Genomic DNA, 24,719 nt, shown 5'->3' on the forward strand with positions numbered 1-24,719 from the left:
TCTAGCGAGTACAAGCCGAGTCTATCCAGTCTTTCCTCATATGAAAGTCCTGACATCCCACGAATCAGTCTGGTGAACCTTCTCTGTACTCCCTCTAAGGCAAGAATGTCTTTCCTCAGATTTGGAGACCAAAACTGTACGCAATGCTCCAGGTGTGGTCTCACCAAGACCCTGTACAACTGCAGTAGAACCTCCCTGGTCCTATACTCAAATCCTTTTGCTATGAATGGGATGGGACTAGTGTAGCTGGAACATGTTGGTCGGTATGGGCAAATTGGGCCGAAGGGTGTGTTTCCATGCTCTATGACTCTATTCCTCCATGCGCATGTTGCTGGAAAAGCCAGCATTTATAGTACAAAAGCAATTGCCCCTGAACTGATCAGATTGCTTAGACACTTTGGAAAGCAGTTTAAGAATCAATTGAGTGCAAGCCAGAAGTCACAAACAGGCCAGACTGGCAGAGAATTGTAATATTCTTTCCTTTTATTTAGTGATCCTGATAAGTTTCTGTCCTGGGTCCGGTTTAATTCTCCTTCCCATTCCCACACGGACCTTTCTGTCTGTGGCCTCCTCCGGTGACAGTGAGGCTAAACGCAAAGTGGAGAAACAGCGTCTCATATTTTGCTTGGGCAGCTTATAGCCCAGTGGTATGAGTATTGATTTCTCTCACTTCAGGTGACCCCGGCATTCCCTCGATCTCTATTCCTCCCCCACCCACGTCGCACTAGCTTCTCATTTTCACCCAACAAACAGCTAATAGACAATAGACAATAGGTGCAGGAGTAGGGCATTTGGCCCTTCGAGCCAGCACCGCCATTCAATGTGATCATGGCTGATCATCCACAATCAGTACCACCCACGTTCCTGCCTTCTCCCCATATCCCCTGACTCGGCTATTTTTAAGAGCCCTATCTAGCTCTCTCTTGAAAGCATCCAGAGAACCGGCCTCCACCGCCCTCTGAAGCAGAGAACAATGGCCTGCTTCCTTTATCATTGTTACTTTTTTTGCTTATATTTCATTCATTGTTCTTTATCTCTTTACATCATCGTCTATTTCTCGTTTCCTATATCCTTAATCAGTCTGAAGAAAGGTCTCCACCCGTAAAGCCACCCATTCCTTCTCTCCAGAGATGCTGAGTTACTCCAGCTTTTTATGTCTATCTTCTGATAACTTCCATGACAGCCCAATATTTTGTGCCCAGCATCACATATAACCATATAACCATATAACCATATAACAATTACAGCACGGAAACAGGCCATCTCGGCCCTACAAGTCCATGCCGAACAAATTTTTTTCCCCTTAGTCCCACCTGCCTGCACTCGTACCATAACCCTCCATTCCCTTCTCATCCATATGCCTATCCAATTTATTTTTAAATGATACCAATGAACCAGCCTCCACCACTTCCACTGGGAGCTCATTCCACACCACCACCACTCTCTGCGTAAAGAAGTTCCCCCTCATATTACCCCTAAACTTCTGTCCCTTAATTCTGAAGTCATGTCCTCTTGTTTGAATCTTCCCTATTCTCAAAGGGAAAAGCTTGTCCACATCAACTCTGTCTATCCCTCTCATCATTTTAAAGACCTCTATCAGGTCCCCCCTTAACCTTCTGCGCTCCAGAGAATAAAGACCTAACTTATTCAACCTATCTCTGTAACTTAGTTGTTGAAACCCAGGCAACATTCTAGTAAATCTCCTCTGTACTCTCTCGATTTTGTTGACAAAATACATATACGATTATCTTGCTGGATAATAATAATAATTTCCCAGCTGCGATAGCGAGATTCAAACTGATGTGACTACATACAGACCTATGGAAGCGAATCCAGTAAATACTGCTTCCCGAAAACACGGCAAAGTTTTGGGACTCACCTCTTGCTTTAACTTATTCCAAACAGTTTAGGCTAAGGTGTTATTGAATGCAATACCCTTGTTTTTTAAACAATGCATGACCAAGTAGGGGTTGGGAGGTTAATTGGCTTTGGTAGCATGTAGGCTACAATTTGGGATGATTGAAGGGAATGTGAGAAGAATGAGTGCTAATGGGTGCTTGATGGCCAGTGCAGATTCAGTGGGCTGAAGGGCCTGTTTCTTTTAGTCAGAAGGTGGTAAATCTGTGGAATTCTTGGTGGAGTTAGGACCTTGGTTAGGACTGTAAACTCCTATCTCACCAGGGACTAACTTTACTCTACCACTCTACTGCTTTTTCTTAAAATTGCTGGGTTTTTTTCCCTTTTTCCTTCCACCCACAATATTTAATATGTAAAAGAATATGTGATTCTGTTACATTATGTTTGTAGTTTGGTTGTTTGTCTTTTTGGACAAAGTCCACGAGCATTGCCACTTTTCATTTCACCGCACATCTCGTATGTGTATGTGACGAATAAACTTGACCTGACGGCCAAGCCAGTGGATATATTTAAGGCAGAGATGGATAGATTCTTGATTAATACAGGCGTCAGAGCTTATGGTGAGAAGGCTGGCGAATGGGATTTGGAGGGAGAGATAGATCAGCCATGATTGAATGGCGGAGAAGACTTATAACCATATAACCATATAACAATTACAGCACGGAAACAGGCCATCTCGACCCTTCTAGTCCGTGCCGAACACGTATTCTCCCCAAGTCCCATAAACCTGCGCTCAGACCATAACCCTCCATTCCCTTCCCATCCATATAACTATCCAATTTATTTTTAAATGATTAAAAACGAACCTGCCTCCACCACCTTCACTGGAAGGTCATTCCACACAGCTACCACTCTCTGAGTTAAGTTCCCCCTCATGTTACCCCTAAACTTCAGTCCCTTAATTCTCATGTCATGTCCCCTTGTTTGAATCTTCCCTACTCTCAGTGGGAAAAGCTTTTCCACGTCAACTCTGTCTATCCCTTCTCTGTAACTTAGTTGCTGAAACCCAGGCAACATTCTAGTAAATCTCCTCTGTACTCTCTCTATTTTGTTGACATCCTTCCTATAATTAGGCGACCAAAATTGTACACCATATTTCAGAATTGGCCTCACCAATGCCTTGTACAATTTTAACATTACATCCCAACTTCTATACTCAATGCTCTGATTTATAAAGGCCAGCACACCAAAAGCTTTCTTTACCACCCTATCTACATGAGATTCCACTTTCAGGGAACTGTGCACAGTTATTCCCAGATCCCTCTGTTCACCTACATTCTTCAATTCCCTACTTGATGGGCTGAAGGGCCTAATTCTGCTCCCATCACATGATTTTACGATCTTAATCTGTACTCTATGGCCTTATAATCCAAACAAGCTAATAATAAGCCATATTATCTAATTAGGAACTTTATATCCCTTTACAGTGCATGAATCGTGAGGAAGTCGGGCATGTATAGAACCCTCCGAATGAATAGCAACGGATAAGGGTGACTGAATTACACTTTTATCCCAGTCTAATCTATTACAACTTAATTTGGTGCCTTACTATTTTTCAAAGTAAAATATGAAAAAGATCTGTCGAGTAAATAAGCTGCTACAAAATAGCATTGAGAATTTGACAGAGGACCTGACAGGTTCAAAAGATGTTCAGGTTATTGTTTCCAGCCTGAGATTACTAACAGAAGCTAAAGGGAAGATTGAAGTGAAGTATGAATGAATCACTGAGCTCAACAAAAGATAGCAGAATATGTTATATTTTGACACAAAAAAAAACAATTTAGTTTTATAACTCATTTCTTCTTGTGTAGATTACCCAACCATCTTCCCTGTTTATTGCTGTGTTGTTTACTTTCATAGAAGGCAACATTTAGTTCACAGATTCTAAGCCACCCTGCTACCTTTCAATTAGATTAATAAAGGGCTTTATTTCTTATTACAGGGTCAGAATTGTATTCATTTCATTGTTTTATGTGCTATTGTCAGGGGAGCCATGCACTTCAACTTACGCAGTGCCAGAGAACCGGGTTCGATCCCGACTACGGGTGCTGTCTGTACAGCGTTTGTAAGTTCACCCCGTGACCTGCATGGGTTTCCTCTGGGTGCTCTGGTTTCCTCCCACACTCCAAAGACGTACAGGTTTGTTGGTTAATTGGCTTGGTATAATCGTAAATTGTCCCTAGAATGTAGCGTAGTGCTTGTGTGCGGGATTTGTACGTTAATTGTCTTGGTATCATTGTAAATTGTTCCTAGTGTGTGTACAATAGTGGTAGTGTGTGAGGATCTCTGTTTGTGTTAAATCGGTGGGCCAAAGGGCCTGTTTCAACGCTGTATCTCTAAAGTAAAACTAGAACGAGAAAATAGAAGAAAATAGTGATGCATTGTAAGTTAGTCGTGTTCCTTTAAGTAATTTTCTCAGACTGCGTGCATTACAAGTAGTTTGTGCAGTTTTTGGTAAATGGTGAGCATCTTTGCCGACAGGTGTTCATTACTTCAATGCTTTGAATAATGGACTGTATGTTCTGTAAAAATGCAGAAAGTGATAGTCCAAGTGTTTGATTAATGTACTCTGCTGAGTACACATTCCTCAATCATTCCATTATGAAACTACACAATATTTTAGAATGCAAGAGAACACTTTCTTGGAATTGTATTTTTGGAGATTAGGTAAAACAATGCCGTTCTATAAATCAGTTTATCTAGCAACATATTTGATGGGTATTCCAGTTGATTTCAGAGGGAAATAAATGATTAACGTGGGGCCCTGTACACGTTGAAGCTTTAACCATTCATTAAACGACTTTGTTCTCTACATTTAAATACTGAGAGGAGGACGGCCAGTTTTACAGGTTCATATTGTGGAATGTTTCATATTCATAAGTAATAGGAGCAGAATTACCATTCGGCCCATCAAGTCTACTCAGTCGGTAGACAAAAGTGCTGGAGAAACTCAGCGGGTGCAGCAGCATCTATGGAGCGAAGGAAATAGGCAACGTTTCGGGCCGAAACCCTTCTTCAGGCTGAACTCCTCCGTCATTCAACCATGGCTGATCTATCTCTCCCTCCTAACACCCACCCCACATCTCCTGCCTTCTTCCCGTAACCCCTGACACCCGCACTAAACAAAATCTCTCCATTTCTGCTATAAAAATATCCACTGACTTGTCCTCCACAGAGGCCAATTTTTATTTTCCAATTGTTGCCATGGGTTGAGTTTGCAGCACGTTGCAATAGGCGTATTCGTGCGAACTGAAATGGGGTGGGGGTACTTACGAGATGTTTTTCATTACGGGGAGTACCCTAATGTTTTACTCTTTTAATTATGCAAGCAGGAAACGTCCTCAGTAACTGATATCCAACCACACATCCACAAAAACATAAATGTATTTCCACCAAACGACACTGTTTTAGTGAGGGGCAGGGCGCGGGGTACAAAAGACCCGCTGGTACTTACTTCCGATATCGGGGCGCAGCTTTTTGTCATATTCCTTCAGCAAGTCATTTAAAATCGTCGTCATGCTGCGGTCTTGCAGTTTTGGAGACAACACCCATTTCTGGTTGACAGTGAGATCTTCAAACTCATCTTCGTCAATCTTTCTCGAGCTGCGTAATGGAAAGTTGGTTTTAGTATTAACGTCAGTTACCTTGGAGAGGGCTGCGAACATTGAACGCGGGGTTAAAACGTTATTTTTAAATAGTGCATTCTAGCCCGCCTGTAAATACATTCGCAGGTAATCACGGCGGGGGGCCATGAGCTACGAAATGGGTCCGATATCTGGGGCACTCCTGAATACAGATGTCTTTCCCGTTACGTATTAGGCCAACTTACACTTAACCTCGAAGATAGGCACAAAAAGCTGGAGTAACTCAGCGGGTCAGGCAGCATCTCTGGAGAGAAGGAACAGGTGATGTTTCCGGCTGAGACCCTTCACCAGACTGAGCCTGCAACTATAACCTCCATTACACCCTGAACTGCATAGATTATTACTGTTATACTTTCACTATTATTGTTGTTTTTGTGTGTGCGTGCATGTATGTATGTATATATACATATATATATTCTTCAGACTAGTCTGAAGAAGGGTCTCTACCCGAAACGTCACCCATTCCTTCCCTCTATAGATGCTGCCTGTCCCGCTGAGCTACTCCATCATTTTGTCTATCTTCAGTTTAAACCAGCACCTGCAGTTCCTTCCCATATACAATTGTAAAGTTCAGACATGACTTTATACACACACACACACATATATATAGAAACATAGACATAGAAACATAGAAACATAGAAATTAGGTGCAGGAGTAGGCCATTCGGCCCTTCGAGCCTGCACCGCCATTCATATAAACTCATGCCTGAATTTATTTTATTGTTTATTACATAGTTTACATAGTATTATGTTCACATATTCTGTTGTGCTGCTGCAAGTAGGAATTCCATTGTTCTATCTGGGACATATGACGATAAAACACTCTCGACTCTTGAGTCAGGGAGGGGGAAACTCGAGGTTTGGGAAGGTACAGAACTTAAACTCAGAGTTCTTATTTCAACTGTTATGAATGGAACATAGATTCTTTGTTGATGTTCGATCTCTATACGTTTCTCAAACAAAACTTTCCCATCAGACTCAACACACTTAAGTCTAAGATTGAATGCACAAGTTCTTTTTTTTTCAATTAGATTAAATGAAGTGGGATAGATGGTGTGAATTATTTGTAAGTATATGTGCATATTGAGTGGATGGATGGTGGGACTGCCATATGGTGATAGAATGGAGCGGCTGGGCTTGTACACTCTGGAACTTAGAAGGATGAGAGGAGATCCTATTGAAACCTATAATATTATTAAGGGTTTGGATATGCTAGAGGCAGGAAACATGTTCCCGATGTTGGTGGAGTCCAGAACCAGGGGCCATGGTTTAAGAATAAGGGGGTAAGCCATTAAGAACGGAGATGAGGAAAAACTTTTTCACACAAAGGGTTTTGAACCTGTGGAATTCTCTGCCTCAGAAGGCAGTGGAGGCCAATTCTCTGGATGTTTTTTTAGAGAGAGTTAAATAGAGCTCTTAAAGATAGCGGAGTCAGGGGATATGGGGAGAAGGCAGGAACGGGGTACTGATTGTAGATGATCAGCCATGATCACAGTGAATGGCGGTGCAGGCTCAAAGGGCCGAATGGCCTACTCCTGCACCTATTGTCTATTGCTATCCCCGTTGTTACGTTGCCAATACTTGCAATGTAAGAGTGTATTTCTCAGACCACTAATATCACCAAGCACAAGTAGTAACCGAAGATAGACTCAAAAACGCTGGAGTAACTCAGCGAGACAGGCAGCATCCCTGGAGAGAAGGAATGGCTGACGTTTCGGGTCGAGACCCTTCTTCAGACCATTCTGACCCGGCGTAAAAGATGGAATCCAAGAAAATTCGCCAATCTGAAGAAGGGTCCCCACTCGGAAACGTCACCAATTCATTTTTCTCCATAGACGCTGCCTGACCCGCTAAGTTACTCCGGCACTTTGTGTCTATCCTCGCATACTGTAAATGTGGACGGCGCCCCTTTTGCATGTAGCTCCAATCTACCTGTCCGAGGTAACAGACCGTAAATAACCAATACGTTCAAACTTGATTTTACTATCGCAGTAAATAAACCAAACAATAGCAATTCTGACCGAATTCCAGTACAATCAGATCTCGTTATTTAGCGTGTGGATGTATAAAAGACTGGAGCAGTAGTCAATAGATAATAGGTGCAGGAGTAGGCCATTTGGCCCTTCGAGCCAGCACCGCCATTCAATGTGATCATGGCTGATCATCCCCAATCAGTACCCCGTTCCTGCCTTCTCCCCATATCCCCTGACTGCGTTATTTTTAAGAGCCCTATCTAGCTCTCGTTTGAAGGCATCCAGAGAACCTGTCCCCACCGCCCTCTGAAGCAGAGAATTCCACAGATTTACAACTCTCTGTGAGAAAACGTGTCTAAATGGCTTACTCCTTATTCTTAATCTGTGGCACCTGGTTCTGGTCTCCCCCAACATCGGGAACATGTTTCCTGCCTCGAGCGTGTCCAAGCCCTTAACAATCTACTCGATATAACAATAGCTTGGCTACTGTATCATTCATTGCCATCATTACTCGCTTTAATATCAAACAACGATGATTGCTATTATATGCTCAGCTGCCCCTATTCCGCTTGCCCAGGGATGCTTAACACTGGCACGCATTTCCGTGCAAGGTTTGTAGTTTTGAATTCGCCCTTCTGCAGAGTTTTACAGAAACGTCCAGACCCAATCCATCCTTCCCCACTCTAACCCTTTAGTTCTGAAGGAGGCTAGCGCAATTCAAAATATGTTATCGCCAGGTGGGTCCGTTTCTCTTGCAAGGGGTGTAGTCAGAAGCATTTGCTCAACTCGTTACCTTTTGATCTGATTCAATTGAGGGAAAGATACAAAGTGTGAAAACCAGGCCCTTCGGCCCACCGAATCCACGCCCGCCCATCGATCACACTAGTTCATTTTTGTCGGTGTGATGCCACTTGTCGCACCCATTCCCTTGCACACTAGAGGAGGGAGGGGGGGGGGGGCGATTCACAGAGGCTAATTAACCTACACACCGGCACACTTTTGGGATGCGGAAGGAAACCGGAGCACCCGGGAGGAAACCCACGCGGTCACGGCGAGGAAAAAAACGTGCAAACTACACACAGATAACAGGCAGCCGAGGTCAGGATTGAACCCGGGGTGTTGTCCGGCGCTGCGAGGCAGGAGTTCGAGCAGCTGCGCCGCCCCAAACTATATGGTAGTGAACTCCAGATAGTTATGGTTCCGAATATTTCAATCGCCCACCCCTCCCCCGACCCCCTTCGCCTCCCTCAATATCCACCCCATCCACATAACACAAGGCAGACTGGAAAGAATGGAGGTCCCGCTATCTGGTGTGTACACCTGCACGGACACATCACTAAATTTAACTGCGACACCTCGAGTCTGCCCCGTTTTCACCAGTCGCGTCTGTCCGCGCATTTCCTCAACTTTTGCCCACAAGCGCAGACTAGCTCTAAAACCTAACAATCATCTCCTCGCTAAGGAAGAGGAGGAGGGGGGAAGAAAAACACTTGCTTACCAAGCTTGGAAAACTGAAAGTAGGAAGAAAGCTGCGAGCAGTTTGGTTGGCATAGCTGAAGACGCGGAATCGGAGGCAGAGGCGAGCCGTCAAGATGCTCGGGGAACGTTCGCCGCCGGAGACAGGGAGCAGAGAGAGAGAGAGTTTCTCACTCGCTCGGATCGCTGACAAAAAAAAATCCCAGCCGCCTCCCAACAATCTCTTGTCGCTTCGGGGACCATCCGGAGTCACAGCCGAGATGAGAGAGAAAGAGAGAGGGGGCGACGGCTCCAGAGCCAGCCGTAAATCACAGGCGTGCACCTCTGACAGGTGTGAGCGCTATTCTCTTTTTCTTGTTTATGGACGGCTCCCACTCTCTCCACACGCGAATGGCTACACACTAGCCACACTAGCGGCGAGAAGCCCCTCCTAGGCGCAACAGCCCTGACGAGTTCGACGCCACCCGCTCCATTCGGCTTTCTTGCACGGCGAGCGAGAGAGAGGGAAAGTAACAGGGCGACGGTGTCCAAGTGGCCCGAATTTCCTCTCTGCCCATGAAATGCCACCCGACGGGAGTCCTGTTGGATTATCTGACGTCAGGTCTCACCCCCACCCCCCTCCCCAAGCGCCGCGGTTAGTTGGAGAAACACGAGGTACCGTCTTCTCGTTGACTAGATAACGGCAGCGATGTGTGTGTGTTTGTGTTTTGTGAGCATTCATGACTCTGCCTGCATGTGTGATGCGTGCACATATGACCCCCGCGGATGTGTGTGTACCTGTTACTTACGCAGCATCGCCACAATGTTGACCACAGACTTGCCTAATCGGTTATTGATTCCAATGTTAAACTAGACAAAACATTAAAACAAAAAGCAGGAGTAACTCAGCGGGCCAGGCAGCATCTCCGGTGAAAAGGCATAGGGGTTGAGACCCTTCTTTAGACTGAGAGTCTAGAGAGGAAACATTTCAATTCCCTTTCCCCCGTCTCTCAGACAGAAGGTGTCTCGAACAGCTAACAATGGCCTGTTTCCTTCACTGTCATTACTTTTGTATATCTTTCATTCATTTGTTCCATGTCTCTTTATATCACCATATATATCTTTATTTCCCTTTTCGTGACCTTACCGAAACGCCACCTATTCCTTCTCTCCAGAGATGCTCCCTGGCCCGCTGAGTTACTCCAGCTTTTTGTGTCAACCTTCGCTTTAAAACCGTTCCTTCCTGCACGTTAAGTGGGACTCTTCGCTTTCAATAGAACTCCCAATTCCCTCCCTCTCCCACCCCCGCCTCGCCCCATTTCCTAAAAAAATGGGTTATGAGCGGAGTGTTTATATATTCGACTTATGAAGTTGAATGCAGCTCTCGCTGGGTTTGTTTGGTGCCACCGCTGTCTCGCCATAGACAGCGCAGTCTAGTTCAACAGCAAACGTTTCATCGGCGTGAGATCTGTTGCGCTTTCCGGGGAAGTTGGTAAACAAGTAGACAACACCCTGCGGATCGTGTTCTCACCAAGTCCGGTGGCAAGTGCCATCGAACGGACTCGTTAGTGTGGACTTTGGCGGCAGTGACTCGAGGTGGCGGTTCAGCTGAAAAGTATCGGTGATCAAATGTCGCTCACCGACCGGCTCCACTTACGCCACGCACTAGCCGGCACTTACAGGAGCCACTTGTGTGCAGAATCCGTCGCTGGGCTCTGGGAACTTTTATTTTTGTTAGGGATATATTGCTAACTAGAATCCTAGCGCCAAAGTACAAATGTTGTCTAAAGCTGGTCTGGGATCGGTGGGCGGGTGATGGGGGTTTTTATTCTTCCCCCTGTCCTGCAAGTGGGTGTGGAATCACTTGTAAACACACTCAACGCGTGTCGGTGCCGAATTGCTTTTCGCTTGCCCAAGTGCCTGCAAATAAATACCCTGGCGACCTGGCGAAGGCGTACATGAACGCGAATGGAAAGTACTTTTGCTCCTCTCCACAGACCCTGCAAGATGAAGGCGGCGAACAAGCAGCCCGCTGCCGACTAACTGGTGCTGTCTGGAGCAGCGTGGATTAGACCACACCTGCCCTTAAAATGTCAACAGCTAAACGCATTGCCAACAGCGGCTGCGGGTCAGGCTTGTTAACTCACAGGTAGGTGACTTGTGGCGAATAAGCCAGGTGCTTGTTTGGCATTCCGAGATTGAGAGTATTGTGTTCAGTTCTGGGCACCGTGTTATAGGGAAGGATGTTGTCAAACTGGATTTAGAGAAGATTTACGAGGGTGTTGCCAGGGCTAGAGTGTCTGCGCTACAGGGAGACGTTGAGTAGGCTGGGACTCTATTCCTTGGAGCGCAGGAGGATGAGGGGTGATCTTATTGAGATGTATAAAATCATGAGAGGAATAGATCGGGTAGATGCACAGAGTCTCTTGCCCTGAGTAGGTGAATCGAGAACCAGAGGACATAGGTTTAAGGTGAAGGGGAAAAATATTTAAAAGGAATCCGTGGGGTAACTTTTTCACACAATGTATGGAACAAGCTGCCACAGGAGGTAGTTGAGGCTGGGACTATAGCAGCGTTTAAGAAACAGTTAGACAGGTACATGGATAGGACAGGTTTGGAGGGATATGGACCAAGCGCAGGCAGATGAGACTAGTGTAGTTGGGACATTGTTGGCCAGTGTGGGCAAGTTGGGCCGAAGGGCCTGTTTCCACACTGTATCACTCTATGACCTATCTGATATTAAATCGCATTTCATTCAGCAGCGGAGTAGATGGATGTCTGCGGGCGGACTCTGTGGGATTGTAGCCCATCTTAATGTCACTTCTAATGGGGGATCTCCGGGACGCTGGGAATATTGCGAATAATTGAAGGGGAGGGGGCAGAAAAAGACTCAATTACGCACCTCATGTCGCAATACAAAACCGAGCTCTGCGCTTAGTGTGCGGAAAGATAGATGCGAGCCCGAACCTCGCAAAATCTTAAAGCGCAACCTAGAAATAACGGACCACTGGAGACAAGAGGTCGCCCAGAACGGCTGTCTATCCAACATGCACGGTGCAGGATTCAGCACATTGGACCCCGTGACAGCGAGGAGATAACGCGTTGCGCAAAGATGACTTGTTCTCACCCAATATACCAATCACCCAATAGTTTTAATATTTTAACTCCCATTTGGCATTTTGAAAATATACGTGCGCAATTGCAGATACATATCAGCGCGTAGCCTGAACATTGCATTGTTATAGACTGCGGGTACAAATGATTGATAAATTAACTCAAATGTTGGTATTGACACACAGTTGAGTGCACAAACACACACGCGCACACGCGACCTTAACACCATACGACAAACACACCACCGGCGAAGTGTAGTCTGAATGATATTAATGTCATAAATCTCAGGCAACGGACGGGATGTTCCCCTTGTCTGGGGGCGGGATGTATCAGGGGACTCGTGGACTTTGAGACGGTTTTGTGGATCCGCTTGGAATCGCCGCGGCTGAACCTGCACTAATAGGGGGAGCGGGAATGAGGAGAGGAGAGGGGGGTCATAGGAAGAGAGGAAGGAAATTAACTTCTGTCGGCTGCTGTTTAAAAAAAAAACCCATCTCCATTTCACGTGGCTGCAACTGTGTTTGCAGAGGAGGGCGAGAGGAAAGGGAGAGGGGATGGGAGCAGGGGGAGGGGGAGGGGAAGGGGAGAGTGGGTGGTAGAGGAAGAAGGGATGGGGGAGGGAAGGAGAGGGGGGGGTAGGGGAGGGGTGGGGGATGACGGAAGGAGGTAGAGGGAAGGGGGGGGGGGGTAGGGGGGGGGGGTGGAGGGAGAGGGAGAGAGGGGAAGAAGGGGTAGAGAGGGAGGTGGGTGGGGGAGGGAGGGGGGGGAGGGTGAGGGGGGGAGGGGAGAGGGAGGGGAGGGGGGGGAGGGGGGAGAGAGGGAGGAGGGGAGAGGGGGTAAGAGAGAGAAGGGACGAGAGCTAGGGTGGGTAGAGATAGAGAAGGCGACAGAGAGGGGAGAAAGAGTGGAGAGAGAGAGAGAGAGAGTGGGCGGGGTGTATGGGAATCGGCAGCGCGGAGACCCCTAAAGGTGAGGGAGAGGCAGGATTCCCACCGCAGGCGAATCGATGTGAAGTCAAGCGGCAATCAGCGACAGCAAATGGTTCGGATCGATGGCAGAGCGAGGAATGGAGCGTGGTCGGAGGCGAAGGCTTCCCCCGTCTCGGCTCCGGGATCTCCCTCACCACAGACGCTCCGTCTCATTGCGGTGGGATGGGAGAGGGAGGGAGGGGAGGGGAGTGAATGACAGTGCACGGTTTGCCCCATTTGTAATTTCAAACAGTATACAGTGACAGTCAGTCTCTCACTCTCGTGTTAATAGAAACACATAAACATAGAAACACAGAAAATAGGTGTAGGCCGTTCGGCCCTTCGAGCCAGCAGCGCCCATCAATATGATCATGGCTAACCCTGCTCCTGCTTTCTCCCCATATCCCTTGATTCCGAGATCCCGAAGAGCTAAATCTAAAACTCTCTATTTAAAACATCCGGTGAATTGGCCTCCGCTGTCTTCTGTGGCAGAGAATTCCACAGAATTTGGGATGGGAGAAGGCGTTGGTTCTCCTTTCTCTTCCCAGAGGGTTTTTTTTGTTTTGTTCACAGATAAGTGGCAATGGGTGGATAAACACAGCGCCGCATAAACACAAGCAGAATGCAAGAGATAGACACAATAACTCAGCGGCATCTCTGGAGAGAAGGGGCAGTGCGAAGAAACATCTCGACCCGAAACGTCGCCCATTCCTTCTCTCCAGAGATGTTGCCTGTCCCGCTGAGTTACTCCGGCATTTCGTGTCTATCTTCGGTTTGAACCAGCCTCCAGCAGTTCCTTCCCACACACACAGTGCAAGAGACCCGAGATATAACGCAAGCAGCCGAGCAACCCCGCTAAACGCGACCGAAACAAACATTTGGGGGCGGGGGCGTGTAAATGGTCAACATTTAACCCTACCCAGCAGTCTCCATCTCCGAATCCGACCGATAACTTCAGCAGGAGGTTACACGGACACGTCAGTCCCCGCACCATTGACTCTGATGCGGGGAACCCTTAACACTAAAGCGGGGAACCCCACGCCACCCAAGTGAAATAGCTCTCCCACACATCAAAGGAAATCAATGAACAAGTCTTTTCGACTGTAGCTTAGCGCCGTTGGTGCGCGGGTGCCCTCCTCCCAAATCCCTCGCTATTAAACACACGACTCTACCAAAACACAGCATTCTGTGCAACTTAATATAGACACCAAAAGCTGGAGTAACTCAACGGGCCAGGCAGCATCTCTGGAGAAAAGGAGCAGGTGACGTTTCGGGTCGAGACCCTTCTTCAGACTAGATTGCTAGGATTCTTTTAGCAACTCCATTTGTGGAATAAACCGCTAAACTCCCAAACGTTAGCTAGATTCACAAGACTTACGAAGACCAGCCGTTTTTGCTGCAATGGAAGCTCGAGTGTGTTAAAGCAAAAATCTCTTTTATGTTCTAAATACCCAGCGAAAGAAAGGTTCGAGTGACTGTGGTGTTGAATAAACCGGTGGATTTTCAGCACGTTGAACATAGTTTAACACTTGAGGTTCTGTTCGGGCGCTCCGGTAGAGTTGCTGCCTGGAGCGCCAGAGACCCGGGTTCGATCCGAGTTGTCCCGAAGTGTGTATGGCAGTGCTAGTGTCGCTGGTCGGCTTGGACACGGTGGGCCGAAAGGCCTGTTTACGCGCTGTGTTTCCACAGAGAGATCTTAATGGCTAGTTTACACGGGGCGACTTGACGCAAGATGTAGCCAGAGTGGAGTGGTCGTGGTCTAGCACGATATCACACGATATAACGGGGGTAGAGTAAAGAGTTCCCACGGTACTCGGCAATTCTGTCATTTGTGCGAGTGACTTGTCCGTCTCCCGATCTTTCCCGAATGAACATCGTGGACTGTAGTGTAGTTAATCACATGGCACAAATGATGTTACTTTGTTGTCACACACTCTATTCGTTTTTTTCACCCGAGCTCTTTAATGAGCTGAAGAATAATCTGTTTTTTTAGACAAATGTTGTTTGGTGTGATGCACCTTCTCTCAATATGTGCAGAAGTCGTCTTTTTATTTTGTCAAATATGAATAAAGACTGTATCTCACATTGACCGTGATTATTGTGTTATTTTATGATCTACTGAGAGGTGAAACTTTCAGTCTGAAGAAACTTTCAGCCCGAAACGCCACCCATTCCTTCTCTCCAGAGATGCTGCCTGTCCCGCTGAGTTGCTCCAAGCAACTGGTGTCTATCTTCAAAGGACTGACCAGGACTCGCCTGCGCTCTCTCTCTCTCTCTCTCAAAACCCCCCCCTCTCTCTCACACACACATGAATGGAGGAACTCCGCGGGCGACGGAGCATTTACGTTCTTTCTCTCCAGAGCCTGCTGCCTGTCCCGATGAGTTGCTCCAAGCAACTCAGTGTCTGTATCTTCCTTCTGACCAGGACCCCCTGATCCCTCTAACGACAAGGGCCTCTCTCTCTCTCTCTCTATAGCTCTCTCTGGCCTCAACTCTCTCTCTCTCACACAGGCATGAATGGATGAACTCCGCGGGACAGGCAGCATCTACGGAGAGAAATGAACAGCGACAAGGGTTCTTCAGGCTGCCTTATGTCTCCCCCCCCCCCCCCCCCCCCACATGTAGAGGAATCTTTTGTGCGCGGCCTCACCCCAACTCCCACCCACACACGCGAATGCTGGAGAAACTCAGCGGAACGTTGTCTATTTCCTTCGTTCCATAGATGCTGCTGCACCCGCTGAGTTTTCTCCAGCATTCGAGTGTGTGGGTGGGAGTTGGGGTGAGGGGGGGGGGGGGGGGGAGAGAGACATAAGGCAGCCTGAAGAATGGGTCGCTGTCCATTTCTCTCTGTAGATGCTGTCTGGCCCGCGGAGTTCCTCCAGTCATGCCTGTGTGATTGAGGGAGGTTTGGGAGAGAGAGAGAGAGAGAGAGAGGCAGTCCTGGTAACAGTCCTTTGAAGATAGACACCAGTTGCTTGGAGCAACTCAGCCGGGACAGGCAGCATCTCTGGAGAGAAGGAACGGGTGGCGTTTCGGGTCGGGAGCCTTCTTCACACTCTCCCTCCCTCACTCTCACACAGGCATGAATGGAGGAACTCCGCGGGCCAGGCAGCATTTACGTTCCTTCTCTCCAGAGATGCTGCCTGTCCCGCTGATTGTTGCTCCAAGCAACTGGTGTCTATCTTCTTCAAAGGGACTGACCAGGACTGCCTCTCTCTCTCTCTCTCTCTGTCTCCCTCCCTCTCATAACAGGCATGAAATGGAGGAACTCTCTCCGTAAATGCTGTCTGGCCCGCGGAGTTCATCCATTCACGCCTGTGTGAGAGGGACACACAATTGGTGGATGCGAAATCTTACCTGCCTGTTTCAGTGACAGACACCCACCGCCAGTAAATGAAGACACCCCCATCTTTCAGACAAAAAGAGACACACTGACATTAATGAAATGCTTAGCTAGTTTTATTAGATTTGTATGTAAATAGCAAACTGGCTGGATTCACTCTATCCAACTTCCGGGTTCACCGTTGGCAGGAGTTCCCACGGTGACCGCAAGAGTTACTACCGCTATCGCACGGGACACTTCGTTCATAAAATGTTGCAATGCTTAACCACAAGTGCACAAGACACTCTTGGACAAATTCAAACATGTTTGAATTTTCTCCCGAGTACCCAAGGTACACGATTACATGCCGTTAGCGCCACGGTGGTCCACGAATGCCGTACTGTTACCGCACGAGGTTCCCACGATGTCAAACTCTGGTTACCTCTTGCGTCAAGTCGCACCGTGAAAAGGGGGTTTGACAGTATTGAGGTCATAGGGCGACGACTTGCTAATACGCTCAGTGGGCGGTTTCGATGCATTATATATTTAATCGGATATTGTACTTGTGTGTGGCAATAATCTTACTGATCCGCATGCAAAAATATTTTCACTGTAGGTAGACAAAAGTGCCGGAGAAACTCAGCGGGTGCAGCAGCATCTATGGAGCGAAGGAAATAGGCAACGTTTCGGGGCGAAACGTTGCCTATTTCCTTCGCTCCATAGATGCTGCTGCACCCGCTGAGTTTCTCCAACACTTTTGTCTACCTTCGATTTGCCAGCATCTGCAGTTCCTTCTTAATGCATTTCGTTGTCTCTGTACTGTACACTGACAATGAGAATTAAATTGAATCTGAATCTTAAATCATTTCACTGGACCTTGGTAAACAAGACATGAAAGGAAACATTGACTATGAATCATCTACACCTGTCACCTAATTGGGATATGATTTCTCAGTGTCTGTTAATTTGGTCCATCATTAGTCTAGTATACAGATACAGCGCGGAAACAGGCCCTTCGGCCCGCCCAGTCCGTGTGGACCAGCGATCCCCGCACATTAACACTATCCTGCACTAGGGATATTTTTTACATCTATACCAAGCAAATCGACCTGCGCATTATTTAGGACGTTTCAAAACTACAGGTGAGGATGTTTACTAACACAGCCATCTGCTTCCGTTTAACCAGGAACGATCAATAGACAATAGGTGCAGGAGTAGGCCATTCGGCCCTTCGATATGATCATGGCTGATCATCCAACTCAGTATCCTGTACCTGCCTTCTCTCCATACCCCCTGATCCCTTTAACGACAAGGGCCACATCTAACTCCCTCTTAAATATAGCCAATGAACTGGCCTCAACTACCCTCTGTGGCAGAGAATTCCAGAGATTCTCCACTCTCTGTGTAAAAAAAGTTTATCTCATCTCAGTCCTAAAAGATTTCCCTTTATGCTTAAACTGTGACCCCTTGTTCTGGACTTCCCCAAAATCGGGAACAATCTTCCTGCATCTAGCCTGTCCAACCCCTTAAGAATTTTGTAAGTTTCTATAAGATCCCCCCTCAATCTTCTAAATTCCAGCGAGTACAAGCAGAGTCTATCCAGTCTTTCTTCATATGAAAGTCCTGACATCCCAGGAATCAGTCTGGTGAACCTTCTCTGTACTCCCTCTATGGAAATAATGTCCTTCCTCAGATTAGGAGACCAAAACTGTACGCAATAGTCCAGGTGTGGTCTCACCAAGACCTTGTACAACTGCAGTAAAACCTCCCTGCTCCTAAACTCAAATCCATTTGCTATGAATCATGGCTGATTATCCACAATCAGTACCGCGTTCCTGCTTCTTCTCCATATCCCATAACTCCGCTCTCCCTAAGAGCTCTATCTAACTGATCTGTAATCTGGTTGTACTTTCAAATGAATAGCACTAATTATATAATTGATAACTAATTTGTAGCAGGTGGAATAGATGCCAAAGAGGTTTTCCTCAAAGAATTACGCAACTAATTATTTCAATCAATGAGTGTGAACTCGACGTAGGGTAGCAACTGGGAAGTGTAGCACAATGATAACATGTCAGTGCAAGCAAGGAACTGCAGATGCAGGTTTTCAAAGAAAAAGGCAAAAAGTACTGGAGGGTACTGTGGGTCAGACAGCATATCTGAAGAAGGGTCTCGACCCTAAATGTTACCTATTCCTTCTCCAGAAATGCTGCCTGACCTGTTGAGTCACTCCAGTTTTTTTGCGTCTATCGTCGGTTCAAACCAGCATCTGGAGTTCCTTCCGGTACATCTCTGGAGAACATGGACAGGTGACTTTTCAACTTTGGGCCCTTCTTCAGTCGAAAATGGCGATATTGCCTGCACTGGTAAGAAATGTTAAGTTAATTTTGTCATTGTTCAATCGTGGCAATCACTGGATTAATATGTACTTTGTCAAACGGCGTTAAGTAATTTACCAGAAATAGTAATCTTAATTTGCATGGCATCCATTTGATTCTTGGGCATCCAAAACAATTTATAGCAGCGAGTAATTTTGCAATCATTTACTTATTAAAACTCGGATCTTGTTAGTGTGTATATATGTGTGTGTGTGTGTACGTCTTTACTTCTTCGCAAAAACACTACGTGGTAACGATTACATTTTTAATATTCCGGTTGACATTTTTCCCGTTGAGGCTGGGATCACCTTTTCTGAACATTTCATGCTTTATTTCTCAATTTATTCTCGACATGACTGATTAAAATAAAAGACTATGAAATTACAACCACCAGCTTCAAACGATGACATCACAATGGCTCAGCTAACAGCGCTGAGCCTCAGTGAGGATTTCATCCCATATCTGACGCCTTATTCGCGATTAAAGCTTTAGAAATGCCTATTTCACAATATTTTTACATATTCTGATTTACATTTCCCCCTCTAGTCAGAGATCACTTTCACTGAACATTTTATGCTTTATTTCTTGAATTTTTACTGATTAAAGTTAAAAAAAAAAATCAAAATACCTTCAATTTCTAACCAAACAGCTTCGTCTGATGATATCACAATGGCAGCTTCAACTGATGACGTCACAATGGATAGACTAGCAGGGGGAGGGCGAATTGCTATTGCAACAAGCAGGGCAAGTGCAATTTAAAGATCACTGCTGAGGGAGGCAAGGGAAGTACAGCAAGAAGAGGGGGGAACAGGAAGTATTAACATGATTGAGGATAGGACACACTCACCTGAACAGCACATTAAAAATATTGGGAAAACACCCTACTGGGCTGTGTGAGGAATGCCATCAACCAGAAACAGTTCAGCATGCCCTAGTTGCATGTAGGAGATATGAGACAGAAAGAAGATTTATGATCATTGAAATGAGGAAAATTGAATTGACAGAAATATCAGTAAAGAACATTCTAGAGTGTGGAGGGAAAGGAAAAGGAATAAAGTTGTTATTTGATTTCTTGAGGGCCTCTGGGCTTATAAAAAGGATCTAATATAAAGACATGAGTACCGTGGAATGAAGCCAGAAGGTGGCAGCAATGCAATATTGCGGATGCCGGCTGCCGTAAAACTCCAAAGAAGAAGAAGAAGAAGATGAAGAAGAGGCAAGGGAAGTGCTGGAATCTTACGTTTGGGTACGGTTTGAGTTGGAGGACCAAGCCTCCCGTGGGGGCTACGGGCAGGGAACGGGTGCATTGGGGGAGCAGACCCAACGGGTCTGCACTTGGTCCAGTGAAGTATAAAACGCTGGAAAGACTCAGTCGGTTACGTGGGAACTGTGGAGAAGAAAGTTGCTATTTTCAATCAGGAATATCTCTTTTCAATCAGAACCGGACTGTTTTTCTATAGACAATGCTACAACCAGTCAGTGTAGGTACGGTGGCGCAGCGATAGAGTTGCTGCCTTACAACACCTGAGACCCGGGTTCTATCCCGGCTACAGTTGCTGTCTGTACGGAGTTTGCATTTTCTCCCTGTGACCTGCGTGGGTTTTCTCCGAGATCTTCAGTTTCCTCCCACATTCCAAAGACATGTAGGTTAATGTGCAGGGATCATTGGTCAGTATGGAATTGGTGGGCTGAAGGGCCTGATTCTGCGCTGTACCACTAAAATTAAAAATGACTGGTTAATTTCTTTGTCAATCAAAGTTGGACTCAATATGTAGGATGCTGGTTGACACCAAAGATAGACACAAAGCTGGAGTAACTCCGCGGGACAGGCAGCATCCCTGGAGAGCAGGAATAGGTGACGTTTTGGGTGGAAACATTTCAGACTCCATTTTGGGTTGAAACCCTTCTTCAAACAACTTTCCAGCTGAAGATGGATTTTGACCTGAAATGTCTCCCATTCCTTTTCTCCAGTTGCTGCCTGGCCTGCTGAGTTACTCCAGCATTTTGTGTCTATCTTCAAAGATGGACCAAGGTTCTGGTTCAAACTATAATTGATATTCTGATGAGACAAGGTACTGCAGTGTCAATAAAATGGTGAAGTAACTCAGGAGGTTGCCATTCATACAGGAGGAGCCTGACCTACTGAGTTACTCCAACATTTTGTGTCCTATTGATACTATTAATATACTTTTTGTGTTACCATTCTCCTCTCCCCACATTTTTTTTGTTCTAGAATTGACTCCATTCTTCTGGAAAATGTTACTATAGTTTCTGGTTCATAGGTTATAGGAGTAGATTTAGGCCGTCCAGCCCAACAATTCTACTCTACCATTCCATCATGGCTGATCAATCTTTCTCTCTCCACCCCATTCTCCTGCCTTCTGCCCAAAACCCCTGACCCCCGTATTAATCAAGAATCTGTCAATCTCTGCCTTAAAAATACCCAATGACTTGGCCACCACAGCCGTCTGTGGCAATGAATTCCACAGATTCACCACCCTCCAACTAAAGGATTTCCTCCTCATCTCCTTTCTAAAAGTATGTACATTTCATTCTGAGGTTATTGCCTCTGGTCCTAGACTCTCCCACTAGTGGAAACATCCTCTCCACATCCTCTCTATCCAGGCCTTTCACTATTTGGTAAATTTCAATGAGGTCCCCCACTCATTTCCTCTGTACTTTTTCTCTATATCTCTTGAATGTTGATTTTGCAGTGGAATAGATTTGATATTGAGTGAAGTGTGCCACCCTATCCCCAGTGCAATGGACGTCGTTAAATACTCCGCTTAGAATGTTTTGTTTTTATGCAACTTTACAGTTTGCGGACAAAAGCTTGCCAGATCGCAATAGGATTGAAATATTAAGAAGTGGGAAAGTATTGAAAATGCTCAGATGGTCAGACAATATCTGTGGAGAGAGAAGCAGAGAAATGTTTTAAGCTGGTAACCTATCATCTGGTGAATCGAGGACCAGAGGACATAGGTTTAAGGTGAAGGGGAAAAGATTTATTAGGAATCTGAGGTAGACAACAAATGCTGGAGAAACTCAGCGGGTGCGACAGCATCTATGGAACGAAGGAAATAGGTGACGTTTCGGGCCGAGACCCTTCTTCAGAGTGATGTGAGAGTGGAGGAGGGGGGGGGGGGGGGGACGGGAATAAGAAAGGAAGAGGCAGTGACAGTGGGCTGTGGGAGAGCTGGGAAGGGGAGGAGAAAGCAGGGACTACCTGAAATTGGAGAAGTCAATATTCATACCGCTGGGGTGCAAACTGCCCAAGCGAAATAGGAGGTGCACCTCCTCCAATTTAAGGTGGGCGTTATTCTGGCCATGGAGGAGGCCCAGGACAGAAAGGTCAGATTCTGAATGGGAGGGGGAGTTGAAGTGCTGAGCCACTGGGAGATCAGGTTGGTTATTGCGAACCGAGTGGAGGTGTTGGGCAAAGCAATCGCCAAGCCTATGCTTGGTCTCACCGATGTAGAGCAGCTGACACCTAGAGCAGTGGATGCAATAGATGAGGTTGGAGGAGGTGCAGGTGAACCTCTGCCACTTGGGTCCTTGAATGGAGTCGGGGGGAGGTAACGTGACAAGTGTAGCATTTTCTGCGGTTGCAAGGGAAAGTGCCAGCGGAGGGGGTGGTTTGGGTGGGAAGGGACAAATTGACCAGGGAGCTGCAGAGGGAGCGGTCTCTGCAGAAAGCAGACAGGGGAGGAGATGGGAAGATGTGGCCAATGGTGGGATCTCGTTGGAGGTGGCAAAAATGTTGGAGGATTATTTGCTGTATGTGACGGCTGGTAGGGTGGAAGGTGAGGACAAGGGTGACTCTGCCCTTGTTACAAGTAGGGGGATGTGGAATGAGAGAGTCATGGGGTATAGAAGAGACCCCATTCCCAGAAGAATGAGGACATCTCCAATGCCCTGGTGTGGAACACCTCATCCTGGGTGCGGATGCTGCGTAGACGGAGGAATTGGAAGTAGGGGATGGAGTCCTTACAGGAAGCAGGGTGGGAAGAAGTGTAGTCCAGATAGCCACGGGAGTCAGTGGGTTTATAGTAGATGTCGGTCAGTAGTCTGTCACCTGCGATGGAGATAGTGAGGTCTAGAAATGGTAGGGATATGTCGGAAGTAGTCCAGGTGTATTTGAGTGCCGGATGGAAGTCAGTGGCGAAATGGATGAAGTCAATGAGTTGTGTGTGGGTGCAGGAGGTAGCACCGAAGCAGTCATCAATGTAGCGGAGGTAGAGTTCGGGGATAGAGCCACGGTACATCTCGAACAAGGATTATTCGACGTACCTACAAAGAGGCAGGCATAGCTAATGGCCCATGCACGTGCCCATAGCTACGCCTTGGATAGGGAGGAAATGGGAGGAGTCAAACAAAAAGTTGTTACGGGTAAGGACCAGCTCCGCTAGGCGGTGGAGAGTATCAGTAGACTGAGATTGGTTGGTTCTGTGGAAGAGGAAAAAACAGAGGGATTTAGGAATCTGAGGGATAACTTTTTCACACAAAAGGTGGTGGGTGTATGGAACTCACTGCCAGAGGAGGTAGTTGAGGCAGGGACTATCACAACAGGTACATGGATAGGACAGGTTTGGAGGGATATGGACCAAGCACATGCAGATGGGACATGTTGGTCGTTTGTGGGCAAGTTGAGCCTCGGGGACTGTTTCCACATTGTATGACTCTACGGCTCTATAAAGTGATGGACATGGTGTTGTTGCACATCAGATGAGTGTTTCTGTGTTTATATCCTGCAGCCCTAGAAACCTGCAATAAACATTCCATGTTGGGAAGTAGATTAAAGGTTGTGCAACGTTCTTAGACAACGGCCTTGTAATGCTCTGACCGAGCTCCCGGAATTTATGGGGCGATCCGGATTTGTTTTTTATTTTGTTGCAGCCGCTGACAGCAGAACCTCAGCCCTTGCTATTCCCCCGTGCAATTCACTGGTGGTTGTAATTTATAGAATCTCATTCACGAGCGTGAAAGGATCCATAACTCAGCTGTCTCGCACCTCTGAACAACCACGGCCTCTGGCCTGTTTGTGGCGGTGAATGAAACTTGTGTTCGGCTGTGAGAACGGAGAGCTTGAGAAGGAGTTTCTTCCCAGAGGCCATTAGGACTGTAAACTCCTACCTCACCAGGGACTAACTTTACTGAACCACTCTACTGCTTTTTTTTTTTAAATGCTGCGTTTTTTTTTCCTTTTTCCTTCCTCCCACAATATTTAATATGTAAAAGAACATGTGATTCTGTTCCATTCTGTTTGTAATTTGTTTGGTTGTTTGCTTGTTTTTTTGCACAAAGTCTGCGAGCATTGCCACTTTTCATTTCACTGCACATCTCGTATGTGTATGTGACGAATAAACCTGACTTGACTTGCCAGTTCATTGGCTATATTTAAGAGGGAGTTAGATGTGGCCCTTGTGGCCAAAGGGATCAGGGGGTATGGAGAGAAGGCAGGTACAGGATACTGAGTTGGACTGATTCCTGGGATGTCAGGACTTTCATATGAAGAAAGACTGGATAGACTCGGCTTGTACTCGCTAGAATTTAGAAGATTGAAGGGGGATCTTATAGAAACGTACAAAATTCTTAAGGGGTTGGACAGGCTAGATGCAGGAAGATTGTTCCCGATGTTGGGGAAGTCCAGAACAAGGGGTCACAGTTTAAGGATAAAGGGGAAATCTTTTAGGACTGAGATGAGAAAAACTTTTTTTACACAGAGAGTGGTGAATCTCTGGAATTCTCTGCCGCAGAATGTAGTTGAGGCCAGTTCATTGGCTATATTTAAGAGGGAGTTAGATGTGGCCCTTGTGGTTAAAGGGATCAGGGGGTATGGAGAGAAGGCAGGTACAGGATACTGAGTTGGATGATCAGCCATGACCATATTGAATGGCGGTGCAGGGCCGAATGGCCTACTCCGGCACCTATTTTCTATGTTTCTATGT

The 24,719-nt window shown here is 46.5% G+C and overlaps 1 protein-coding gene across 1 annotated transcript in view; it reads right to left on the reverse strand.

Annotated features, from left to right (window-relative positions):
* Positions 1-9,458, reverse strand: part of LOC129697847 (gamma-aminobutyric acid receptor subunit gamma-3-like) — a 252,892-nt gene extending 243,434 nt beyond the window's left edge. Inside the window, exons 1-2 of the mRNA XM_055636508.1 lie at positions 9,033-9,458; positions 5,372-5,520 (exon numbers count right to left, since the gene is read on the reverse strand). Of these exons, the coding sequence (XP_055492483.1) occupies positions 5,372-5,520; positions 9,033-9,085 (202 nt within the window). The 5' untranslated portion in view covers positions 9,086-9,458. The remainder of the gene's footprint in view (positions 1-5,371; positions 5,521-9,032) is intronic.
* Between the last annotated feature and the right edge of the window lie 15,261 nt (positions 9,459-24,719).

The sequence above is a fragment of the Leucoraja erinacea genome, chromosome 6 (assembly GCF_028641065.1).
Source record: "Leucoraja erinacea ecotype New England chromosome 6, Leri_hhj_1, whole genome shotgun sequence".
Lineage (NCBI taxonomy): Eukaryota > Metazoa > Chordata > Chondrichthyes > Rajiformes > Rajidae > Leucoraja > Leucoraja erinaceus.